The sequence below is a fragment of the Globicephala melas genome, chromosome 8 (assembly GCF_963455315.2).
Source record: "Globicephala melas chromosome 8, mGloMel1.2, whole genome shotgun sequence".
Lineage (NCBI taxonomy): Eukaryota > Metazoa > Chordata > Mammalia > Artiodactyla > Delphinidae > Globicephala > Globicephala melas.
In genome coordinates this window covers 2306714-2319042 of record NC_083321.1, presented here as the reverse complement: position 1 = coordinate 2319042, position 12329 = coordinate 2306714, and the positions used below count along the sequence as shown (strand labels likewise).

Sequence of the window (12329 nt, the reverse complement as noted above, 5' to 3'; positions counted from 1 at the left end):
CTTAGCTGTATACCTGAAACGAACACAGCGTTGTATATCAACTACACTCCAATATAAAAAATAAATTAAATTTTTTAAACTGGGCAGAAGAAACAACAAAACAAAGCAAAAAATGGGCAGAAGACCTAAACAGACATTTCTCCAAAGAATACAAACAGATGGCCAATAGGCACAGGGAAAGATGCTCAACATCACTAATTATCAGAGAAATGCAAATCAGAACTACAACGACGTATCACCTCCCACCGGTCAGAATGGTCGTCATCAAGAAGTCTACAAATAACAAATGCTTGAGAGGGTGTAGATAAAAGGGAATCCTCTTACACTGTTGGTGAGAATGTAAATTGATGCAGCCACTATGGAGAATAGTATGGAGGTTCCTTAAGAAACTAAAAATAGAGTTACCATATGATCCAGCAATCCCACTCCTGGGCATACATCTGGAGAAAACTCTAATTCCAAAAGATACATGCACCCCAATGTTCACAGCAGCACTATTCACAATAGCCAAGACATGGAAGCAACCTAAGTGTCCATCGACAGAGGAACGAACAAAGAAGATGTGGTATACATACAATGGAATATTAACTCAGCCATAAAAAAGAATGCCATTTGCAGCTACGTGGATGGACCTAGAGATTGTCATACTGAGTGAAGTAAGACAGAGAAAGAGAAATATCATATGATATCGCTCATATGTGCTATCTAAAATATAATAGAAATGAACTTATTTACAAGACGGAAACAGACCCACAGACACAGAGAACAAACTTGTGGTTGGCAAAGGGGAAAGAGGGGAGGGATCAATTAGGAGTATGGGATTAACAGATACACACCACTATATATAAAATAGATAAACAAGGGCCTACTCTATAGCACAGGGAGCTATATTCAGTATCCTGTAATAACCTATAATGGAAAAGAATCTGAAAAAGAATATATATATGTATGTATAATTGAATCACTTTTCTGTACACCTGAAACTAACACAAAGTTGTAAATCGACTATACTTCAATTAAAAGAAAAACAAAAAAAAAACCCTAAGACTATTCCTCTGCTCTTGTATCTGAGGATCAGATTAGAATGTGACCAGCTTTAGGCCCCAGCTTCCTAAACCAGAACTAGCCAGGGTGGGGCATGGTGACAGTCACAGAGACCTTTTTTAAGTACCTGAAACTATTTTTTTAAGGAATGGATATCATTATAAACTTTTTGAGATAATCATAGATTTACATGCAGCTGGAAGAAATAACATGGAGAGATCTCCTCACCCTTCACCCAGTTTCCTAAAATGCTAACATTTTGCACAATTATGGTACAATATTAAAGCCGGGATAATGACACTGACACAGTGAATATACCCAACCTTTCCATCATCACAAGGACCACTCATGTTGCCCTTTTTTTTTTAATGTTGCATCTTTTTTTTTTTAACTTTATTTTATATTGGAGTACAGTTGATTGACAATGTTGTGTTTGTTTCAGGTGTAGCCGCATCCACCTTCTTCCCGCATTAACTTCTGGTATTCACTTGTCTTTATTTCTATGATTTTTGCCATTTCAAAATGTCAAATAACTAGAATCACACGGTATGTAATGTTATGAGATTTTTTTCTTTGCATTTAGCATAATTCTTTAGAAAAGTAGCTTAAACTGTTAAAGTTTTAATGCCAAAGATACGCTTTTGCCAAAAAGTTGTACAATTTAGCAATACTTGCTTTTATACTTTTTCTTTACCTAATAAAATTTCCATCCTAAGTGTTTCTTTTCATTCCCTGTGTGTGCAGAAGCTTGAGTGTGATGTCCTTGGGAGATGGTATCTTACACAGAGGAAGGCACAGGCCCTGAGGATGTGATCTGTGGGCTGAGGGACTCTAGAATGGGGATTAAACGCCAGAGAAGCCTCTTCTCCTCGTTTGTGTTATTCCCCCCGGGGCCTCTGTCTCTGGGAATGACAACCCTGTCCATACAGAGTGTGTGCTCCACCCTGCCCCCCTTTCTCACTCACCCCAAACATCATCAGTCCTTGGAAATGCTGACAAACCAGCTGCTTTCTTCCACCCAGCACCAAGTGTCTTCAAGTTCATTATTAAAGGAAATGCCATAACCACCAGTCTCTCTCAGGACTGAAACGTGGGTGTCATCCCCGGCCCTCACCTCGCTCACCCGCCCCACCCCATCCCAGCATCTGCTGCCCCTCATGGCTCTCCCAGATCTGCCTGCTCACCCTGCTGGTCCAGGGCACCGTCTCCTCTCCTACAGACTATCGAAAAGGCTTCCTGCCAAGTCTTGCTTTCCTCCTGGCTTTCCCTAATCCACTCCACCGCCACACAGCAGCTGGAATGAGAGGTCTACAGCACAAATCCAGTCAAGCCTGCTGGGTCTCTGCCATTCCTGACTTTGCTTACAAGATGCTTCAAGAAGCGCCAGCCCTAGCCTTTGCCCCAGGCCCCAACTCTCGCCAGGGCTGCTCCAGCCTGCCCTGCGGTCAGGCTGAATTTCTCAGTGGCATGCTCTCTGTTGGTATCACTTGCAGGACAGTACCCTCTGCATGGAATGCACTTCCCACCCATTCCCAATCCCCTCCTCTAAGCCTCCTTCCAACTGGTCCTCCCTCCCCGGACCCTGGGAGACAATTTTTCCACGGAAGTGGGTGGGTGGGCGGATGGTTCAGGCGGTAATGCGAGAGATGGGGAGCGGCAGATGAAGCTTCGCCCTCCCGCCTCTCACTTCCTGCTGTGCGGCCCGGTTCCTAACAGGCCGCGGACCGCTAGCGGTCCGCAACCCGGGAGCTGGGAACCCCTGCTCAAGGGCACTGGCCGCAGCGCAGTAGGAACTACAACTCCCAGCATGCCCCGGCCTGCGGCGTCTCGAGCCCGCGGCGGTTGCCTAGCGACTGGGCGTGTCCCGGAAGGCGCACCGCCTCCGGCGGGACTTCCGGGGCGGTGGTTGCGTCAGATTCTGGGACGCTGTCGGCGCGGCCGCGAGTGCGGCGTTCCAACGATGGCAGGTTCCTCCGCGGAGCACGGTGAGTGCGCGCGGCGGGCGGGCCAGCGGGGGCGACCCCGGGCCGAGGGGCGGAGGGGCCACCGGGGATCTGAGGGGGCGCCAGGTCCCTGAGGGGCGGGTCTGAGGGCGCGCAGAGGGCGGGGCGCGACCCCCGGGCGCCCCCGGCAGGCCCCGCTCCTCCAACCTCGCGGGGACCCGACTCCGGACCCGGAACTGCCGAGGCCACCCCGTCCCCAGACTCGGTCCCCTCCTTGGGTCCTCCAGGTTCCATTGCGCCTTGACCCCAGGACGTGGCCCTGCGTTTCCCCCGCCGGTCCCTGGGCCGGACCTCGCCCCTCCTGTCCCCTGGACTTTGGAGGACAGGCACAGCCCTAGGGTGGTTTTCGTTTCCGCCCAGCCCGGGCAGCACCCGGGTTGGCACTTAGGAAAATGAGGCCGAGGAAACAGGGTACGCGGACATACAGGAAAGGGCTTGGGGTTTTACGAAGGCTTTCATCTGCGGCTGCAGACAGTGGCCATTGGGACCTGCGTGGTCACAGCGTTATTGCCGCCTCCGAGGTTCCGTGAGCAGCGCTGGCTCTGCCCACCAGAGTCACTCGTGTCGCCAGCCGGTAGACACGCCGCCCACAGGCAGACTCCAGGGAGCGCTGGGCCCTTGCTCCCCTCCCTCAGGCGAGATTGTAGGTGCCAGACAGACCGGAGGTTGTCCCTGGATTCCCTCGTCTGGAGCAGACTTTCTTCAGGAAGAACTCTGAGTGTGTAGTATTTATTCCCCGGGCTGCCGGGTTTAGGCTGTGCAGGCTTCCTGGAGCCCTGTGATCCCTCTTGCTTCTGGGGTTCCAGGCGGGAGCTCTGACCACCTGGGTCACCCAGTGACGTGGGCGGCCCCTGCTGACAGGGCTGCTGTGGTACCCACCTTCCGGGCGCCCCGCATTCCACCCGACAGGTGCGCCTGGATTCCAGCGCCATCTCTACCCACCTGGAGCCTCGGCCCTCGGCCCTCAGAAGTGCACCCGGACTCCTGTAACATAGCAGCGTGGTTGACACCCCAGTCTTCTGAGGGAGCGGGGCTGGGGGCCCACCTCTGCCCCTTCCTCACGTGCAGCAGGGTAACACGTCCCCGCTCGGAGGATGTAGTGGGCATTAAAGGGGCTGGTAGAGGTTAAGGGTTGAGAAGAACACTTGGCATGAAATGGGGGCTGTGTCCGGGTTGAGAGCCCGAGCTTGTTTCTTTTCTGTCTTCCTTCCTTCTTTCCTTCCTTCTTCATTTGTGAACACAACTGACGTATTTGATTTTGGGGTTTTGGTTTTTTAATCGCTTCGGAACTTGAGGTTTCCAGAGCCTTGGTAAGAACTGGCCTGTTTCTGGAGATTGGTACCAGAGTTCTAGACATTCTTGGTTTCCGGGTTCTGAATGCTTTTCATTCTCAAGGTTGGATTTATCGAAAGTGACCATCTTTCCGGACTTTTTAAGGAGACCCTCGTCTAGAATATTCTTCCCATTTCTGGTCATCTTCCTTAAGTTGGCTCAGAATGTCCATTTGGTTCCCTGCCACTGGGGTTAAAGCTTTTCCTTTGTAGCTTGAACGTGCAGCCTGTTCCAGGGCCCAGTGTTTTTAGAAAGACGAGTCTCATCCCCGAGGACCCCGGGGTGGATGGAGCGCGTGTCAGAGGCTTTGCCCTGCAGATCGGGCCACTTTGGTGGCTGTGTGTTAGGTCAGATTTGCAGTTTAATTTTTTATGCAGTTTAATTCAAAGGTTCTTCGTAATAACAATGCAGCTAGCTTTTTTTCTTAGCATGAGTCTGTGCTAAATGCATCTGCGGGGGGCCTGTAATCCTCAGAGCAGCCCTTTGTGGTCGATACTGCCCTTATCTTCCTGTGCAGGCGAGAATCCTGAGGTTCAGAGAAGCTAAGTGATTGTCCAAGGCCACACAGCTAGCCAGGGCCTGTGTGACTGCAGCAGGGATGTTGACTACGCTGCCTTGCTGCCTTTGATGACTCTATTCAGATGAACAGCAAGCACCCCAATTCCAGAGGGCGTCAAGGCAGCCCAGAGGAGGGAACACTTCCCTGTGTTTCCCAGAGAAAAAGTGAAACGCACATGTTTATAGACTACAGACATTTGCTCATCCCTGAACCCACAGTCTCCTGGTATTTACGCCTTAAGAGTTGTGAGAGATAGTGTCCTCGGGGGGAGATTAAACCGTTCCCAGTGTCCACACTGCTGTCCCCGGGCAGTGGTGCCGTCTGATCACCTGTGTGTCCTCAGGGCATCAGGTCACGATGGTCCTCATGACCTAAAAATCCCACGTGAAAGATTCACATCTGCTGTTTCTGTGGGAAATTGCCCGAGTGGTTCAAAATAATTTCCTTAAATAGATCTGTCACTTTATTTATTCAGTAGATCTGCTTCAGGCACCGGCTCTGCCGGACGCTGCTGGGCGTGGAGATGCAGCATGCCTGGAGGAGCGTCTCGGCCTTCCTGGGCCTTCCGTCCAGCGGGGCAGGGTGGCCGGAGCCCAGAAGCCCAATGCCTCCCCAGGTTGCATGGGCCATTCCTCTCTTGGTCACTCCCCAGTGCGTGTGCTGCCGGGTGGCCTGAGTCTACGGAGGTGGTTCAGGGCCCACAGTCTGCCAGAAACTTGGCCGGGTCCTCCTCTGCCAGCTGCCCTGTGGGCAGGGCGGAGTGCAGGGAATCACTCTGGAGGCCCTGCTGGGGCAGGTCCGGACGCTGCTGTGGGCATTAGCCTCCTGGCCAAGCCCAGCCCCGGAGCCCCGAGACAGAGAGCCTGGGTCTGGGGAGCCCCCTGTGCTCTGCTCCTGAGGGAGGGCCTGGCTGCAGGGCAGGTAGGGAGCCTCCCGAGAGAGGCTGGAAGCTGATCCTAGAGAAAAAAGGGGAGCGGGAGTCCTGGCAGAGAGCACCTCGTGCACTAAGACCTGAGGGCCAGCAGCACTGCTTTCCGGCAAGTTCCTGAGGCCAGAGGGGGGAGGGGGCTGGAGATGGGCCACAGGACCAGGTCTGCAAGGGCCTTGCGCACATTTGCGGAATTGGGGTCTTGTCTTTGCGTTCTGGCAAGATATCTGCCCCCTCCCCCGCGTGTACCAAGGCAGGGAGAGCAGGAAGAACCCAAGACGGTGGTAACCGGCGGCCTGGGCCCGTGGCGGTGGTGGGTGTGAGAAGTGGACAGTCTGGGGAGGACCGGGGCAGGTGCTGGGTTTGCTGTGGGATGAAAGAAACAGCCACCCAGCTTCAGACCCAGTGGGGAAGGTGGCTGTACCGTTCCCGGACTTGTCCCCAGTTGGAGGGCGAGACATGATGCTTGGGAGCACCCTGTGGACACGTGACCGCTGGGCCTCCAGGGCTGGTGCTCAGGACGGAAGGGGGCGCTAGAGAGGGCCTGTGGGAGGAGGTCCTGGGTGCCGGGAGTGGGTGGCATTGCCGCCAGGTGCATGCACCTCTCTCCTTTATGAGATTCGTGTGAGGAGGGGATGCATTCGTTTGAGAAGGCTTTTCCAGTCCCCGTTCTGAGAGCCACCTGGGCAGGCTGGGAAGCCCCACAGGAAAGAAAAGTGGGCCTGAAGAGGGACCCAGGGGGAGGGGCAGCTGCAGAGGCGGGCCAGGGAAGCTGGAGGAGCCTTTGCAGAAAGGATCTGATCCACAGGGCCGGGTGCCGCCGGGGCCTTGCAAGGTGTGGACCCGAGAGGCCTTCAGCAAGTGCGGGAGGGGTGCAGACACCCGCTGCGCTGGGCCTGGGAGCTTAGGAGGAGGGCAGACCTGCGGTGAAGGGGCCTGCGCTTCAGCAAGCCGCCTGGGGGCTCCTGGCAGCTGAGCTCTGCACCCGCCCCCCCAGGTTCCGATTCCAAAGGTCTCAGGTGGGCCTGGAACGGGTGCTTCCAGGAGCTGGCCCTGCTGCCACTGCGCTGGAGCCTCACTGAGCGGGAGCCTGGCTGGAGCGGAGGAGGGGGTGGGAGAAAGCAGGCCGCGGACTGCTGTCCAGCAGGTGTGAATGCTGACGGGAAGGGGCCAGGGGAGGTGACGGCTTGGTGTGAATTCGGTTCCTTAGCTGGTTCTTGCGTTTGTGCGAGTTCAGTAAGCGTCTTCTAAACTGTGAAGACCACGGTCCACGTTTAGGGCCTTCCCACAGTCAGAAGGTGTGTGTCCTGCGATGCATTTCTGGATGGACCTGCGGTGGACCTGGCGGTGGGTGTGGCGCGTGCGTGGGGCTCCCTGGGGAGGGCCAGCGTGGCCAGTGGGCGCCCTGCTCGGGAACCATCTCCTCTCATCTTGGCATCACGGGCTGATAGCCAGACCGCAGTCTGGCCCAAACCCAGGGCCACTTGAAAGCTGACCAATTTTTAAATTTGTTTCCTCAAGTCACGCTTAGCCACAGCTGCCACGGTGACCCCATGACTGCCCCCCTCTGCCCTGCGGGCTCCCTGCTCCAGACGGGGCTTTTTAAATGCGTGTGTGACCCCTGGGTAAACGCCTCCAGGCAGTTTCAATAGTAGTAACACAGGAGCGATTAAAATAAGAGTAATGGCAACTGCCGGGCGCCGGCTGTGTGCCCGGCATATTTCAAACAGTTTACAAGTGTGATTTCACTAACGCTCACCAGCTTTACCAGGCGTGTGTTGTGTGAGCCTGATTTGCCCTTGAGAGGAGCCCGCCGGGTGAGGGAGGGGTGCAGACCCCGCTGAGCCCTTGTCCCCTGAACTGCTTCATTAGTGCTTTAAAGCCATCGTGTTGGTAGAATGGTTGACATGTTTTTCTCATTGTAAAAACAACATATGCTTATTGTAGAAAATGTGCGCAGCGAAGAAAAGAGAGGGAAATAAGACGCCCTGCGAGCGCACTCCTCCAGGGTAGCCGACGTCAAGGCCAGGCAAGTCCCCGGGGGTCTGTGTTCCCTGGAGTAGTTCCGGAGTGAGGGAAGTCTGTCTGTCCAGTGCTGTCCTGGGGGTAAAGGGGCAGGGGGAGCTGGGAGACCACACAGCTTCTCAGAGAGGGGCTTCCTTCCCCTCCCTCCTGTGTCCTGGCATAGATGGCTGCACCAGAGGGATGCTCGGAGACGGGCAGAGGGAGCTTGGAGGGTCGGTGTCGGGTGACCGGCTGCCGAAGGATGGCCTGGCCCGCTCCGGGATGCGTCCCCCCACCCACCGCCCCGGCTCTGTCCACCCTCTGGCAGGTCCTCTGACTTAGCCTTCGTGAACTGAACTTTCTCCATCACGAGAAAGGAGCACGCTTGCCGACTCCTGACGGGCTGGCAGGGCTGCCAGGGAACCGTGCCAGGTGCAGTAAAGTTCCCTGGAAGGAAGACTCCGTGCCAAGGAATTTCTGTAGCGTTAGGTTTCCCGGTGCCCAGGGCCGCCCCGGCAGGTGCTGCTTCCTTCTCCCTGGGTGGGACAGAGCGGTCCTGTCAGAGAGGGGTGGGGGGCACGGGCCCGCCTGGCCTTCCTTCACTGTCTCAGAGGGGATCTGAGCCCTCAGGCTGGGTCCCTAGAGCCAGCCACCTGCTCCCGGGAAGGAAGGCGAGCTGGCTGGTGCTGCTCCAGGGCCCTCGTGGGTTCCCCAGGCTTCCCACTGGCACCTTGGGCGGGAGGGGCCGCCTCTGTGTCTCTCTTTGCTTCCTCCGACACTTCCAGGAACTGGAGTGGAAAGCAGCTGCTTCTCCTGCTAGGTCAGGTGTGGAACAAAAGCAGCGCCCCCTGTAGGTGTGCGCCCTCGGGCAGCAGGGCCCCAGCGCAGCCCGCCACGGGTCAGAAGCCTTCTTACACTCAGCCGGGTCCCCACCCTGGTGTCTGGGTACCGGGTGCTTCCCGGGAGAGGGCTTACGAGGCCCTGGAGTGACAGGTGATGCCGGCCTCCCGCGGGCAGGCCTGCACTTCGAGGTGCATCTGCCGCCCATCCACTCGTTCAGCAAATTCACTGAGTGTCTTCAGAACGTTCCAGGCTTGGTTCTAGAGGCTGAGCATATGCTGAGTGCATGAATCGGATAAAATCCCGGGGGGTGGGGCAGACAGTAAAGGAAAGAAAGCAGGGAAGTGTGTGTGTTAGAAATAAGCGCTCTGGAGAAATAAAGCAGGAAGGGGTCGGGGCCCCGGGGGGCGGGGGGCTCACTTGGAACAGTGCCCCGGAGGACCCAACGGAAAAGGGGACACCCGTGGAGCCCCGAGGAAGGGAGGGAGGCTGGCTGTGTCTGGGGGAGGCTTCCAGGCAGGCAGGGCAGGGGGCATGAGGGGCGGGGGCAGGAGCTGAGGTCAGAAGGGTGTGGTGGCCCTCCTGGCCGGCGCGAGGACCACTCTTGGTGGGACGGGGCGTCTAGAGAAGGAGCATGGGCCACTCTGGCCACGGTGTCCTGTGAAGCCCGGATACCAGCAGGGGCGCCTGCATCCCGGGGGCCAGGCGAGAGGAGGGCTGGACCTGCCATGGCAGTTGGGGTGAGAGGGCTGGGTTCCGGGTACGTTTAAAGGTGGAGGCCTGCAGTATCCAAGGGCGTGGCGCTGGGTGCTCTGACGGTATTCTGTAACGGGCAGAAGGGTATTCCTAGCTGTGCGCCTCAGGGCCACCCTGGGCTGGCGCCCCCGCGGTGCGGTGGGCAGGCAAGCATGCCGGTCTTCCTGGAAAGCCTGGGCTTGAGAGCCCAGGGAAGACGTTTCCCTGGTGCCCATGCCTGTCCTGGGGATGAAGAGGTCGGGGTTCAGGAGGTCCCCGAGAAGCCAGCCTCCGGGAGGCTGGGCCCTGGATGGTCGCAGCCCCTCCGTGGGGCACCTGAGGACGTCCGGAGATGCTGCCGGCTTTGGCCCTTCTGTTGGCTCCTTCCGTCTCACCCCCGTGCCCAGGAAGGCAGCTCCAGGTAGGCCCTGACAGAAGGGTTTCCCGCGGTGGAGACGGTGCAGGAGGGTCTCGTGTGCACAGCTGCTTCCCCACACGTGTGCTCTGCTGTCTGTTTGCAGGCGTCCTGTGGGCTTGGTCGGGGCGAAGTTCCTGTTTCTGTGCCAGGCCTGGCCGGTGTCGGCCCATATCTCCTCCCCGCTCGGAGCCGTCCCACTCTGGGTCCAGCACGGTGACCCAGGGATCTCGTGGTGTCAGGCAGCTGGCCGCGAAGGGCTGCGGTGTCAGGGTGTCTGCCCCGTTCCCAGGGAGAGTGAGAAACCGGGCTTGTGCTCTCCCACTCGGAGCCGACTCCGGGGCTCAGGGTGTGTCTGTGTGGAAGGGAACAGGCGCTGGGCCCTGTTCACACTCGTGGACTAGGGGACCAGGCTCCCTCTTGCAGCTTCAGGGACTGGTCTGCGCCCCTCCCCCCGATCTCCTACTGCGCCCCCCCAGCCAGCAGGTGATGAACGCATCCGCAGGGTAGTTGGAGCAGTGATCGGGGACGTAGGGAGGAGGTGAGGGTCTCAGAGGCAGCAGGGGGGGAGGAGGGGCTCAGTGGAATCAGTGCTGTCTGCCGGCTGTGCCTGCTGCCTGGTCCTCGCTCGGGCTGGACTTCTGTCCTCCCACGTCCTTCCTGAGGATTCCAAGGCAGAGGAGTGGCCTCAGGTCCCTGCAGGGGGGCAGGCTTGTGCCAGGTGCTGGCTGGACGGTTGGCCCCCTCTGGCAGGCATTTCCGGGGGCGGGGCCGTGGTCCTCCCAGGAGCTGGGCCTTGGCTGCTAGAAGCCTCACCGGTGCCAGGTTTGGAGAGCTCTGCAGTTCTTAGGCGCCACCCATCGCCCACCCAGGGACGGGTCAGCACCTGCCCTCCCAGCACCCAGTGCACAAAAGGGTGTGTGCGTGTGCGTTTCTCTTTAATTGAGGTGAAAATCACCAACGACGAAACTAACCATTTTAAAGTGCACAGTTCAGTGCGTTTAGAACCTTCACAATGTTGTGCGACCACCCGCTCTTTCTAGTTCTAAAACATTTTCGTCCCCAGATGGGAACCCACTGGCAGTCACTCCCCACTCCATCCCCCAGCCCTGGGCACCCGCCCGTTCTGGACATTTCCCAGCCAGAAGGGTGACCCTGGGACCCCATTCTCTGGACTCACCCAGGCCTCCAGCCCCACTGACGCGTGTGCCTCTGTCTTTGCAGCTCCCGACTACAGGTCCGTCCTGAGCATTAGTGACGAGGCAGCCAGGGTGCAGGCCCTGAACGAGCACCTGAGCACGCGTAGCTATGTCCAGGGCTTCTCCCTGTCCCAGGCGGACGTGGACGCGTTCAGGCAGCTCTCAGGCCCTCCTGCCGACGCGCAGCTCTTCCACGTGGCTCGGTGGTTCAGGCACGTGGCCGCGATCCTGGGCAGCCCCCGCGCCCCAGCCCCGCCCTGTGGGCTCCAAGCAAGTGAGTAGCAGAGCGGCTCCCCGGCCGTGAAAACCTCCCCTCGAAGTTCTGTTCACACTCGTGGGCTAGGGGAGCCCACGAGTGTGACCTCCCTCTGAGGTCAGGGCCCTGAGGGTGCGAGGCGCCCGCGGGGGAGCCCGCGGGGCTGGCACTTGTCCCCGCACTCAAGCAAGCAGACTGGGGGGCCTGCCGGCGCCCCCCGAGGGGAGATGAGGACAAAACGCCGAGAGGTCAGCCCCCAAGGATCACGACTCCGGCAGCTGCTGTAGCAGAGCCTCTGGGAGGGCGGAAGGCCTGTGCCCCTCTCAGGGCCGCCTTGGCCGTCAGCTCACTCCCGACCTGGCTCGGATTTGATTGGCTTCTTTTCCTTTATTCTTTCCCTAAGATTGCAGGGTGTGTGTCCACCAGATTTAGAATTATTGGATCTTAAGGAAGTATTCATGGACATGAACTCTTTGGAGACCGGAGAGAAGGCGTTTCTGGGCTTTGAGATAAGACCAGTCTTGCAGCTCTGGCCCCCACCTGTCGGTGTGATGTGTCTGGACCCTGTCATTTCAGGGGCGATTCTGGAAAGTCTCTGGGGCGCATGGTTCCTGGGTGGTCTCTCTCCTCCGGTGAATCGAGGTGCTTCTCCCATAATCGCCAGTGCCCTCAAGCGGCTCGGCCCCCCCGGGGGGGCTTCGAGCACGCACCTAAGCAGCGAGAGGGGTCCAGTGCCGTCTGAGTCGTCCCTGCTGGGCTGGGCAGCCTGCGGGGGCCTTTTCCAGATCCCTTCGGCTGGGACATTTGGACCGTTTCCCAGCTTCTGCACCTCTGCCTGGTCTCTGCTGGGTCCCCCTCTGTAACGGGGCAGAGGTGGGATGTCGTTTCTCCAAGCGTGGGGTGTGTTTTGGTTTTCTCGGTGATCCTGCAGCAGACACCCCTTCCCCGGCATAGGTGGGAGCCTTGCTGTGTAGAGCGTCTCCTCCCCGTGCTTCCAGGCGGTGACCCAGGGGT

At 57.8% G+C, this 12329-nt stretch overlaps 1 protein-coding gene across 2 annotated transcripts in view; it reads left to right on the top strand.

Moving 5' to 3' along the window:
* The first annotated feature begins 2926 nt into the window (after positions 1 to 2926).
* CARS1 (cysteinyl-tRNA synthetase 1) overlaps positions 2927 to 12329 on the top strand; it is a 47184-nt gene continuing 37781 nt past the window's right edge. The window contains exons 1-2 of one of the 2 annotated variants that reach the window (XM_030833188.3): positions 2940 to 3029; positions 11085 to 11333. In XM_030833188.3, coding sequence (XP_030689048.1) covers positions 3005 to 3029; positions 11085 to 11333 — 274 coding nt within the window. In that variant the 5' untranslated portion in view covers positions 2940 to 3004. Of the gene's footprint in view, positions 3030 to 11084; positions 11334 to 12329 lie in introns of both variants that reach the window. The other variant, XM_030833192.3, reaches the window with a different exon arrangement.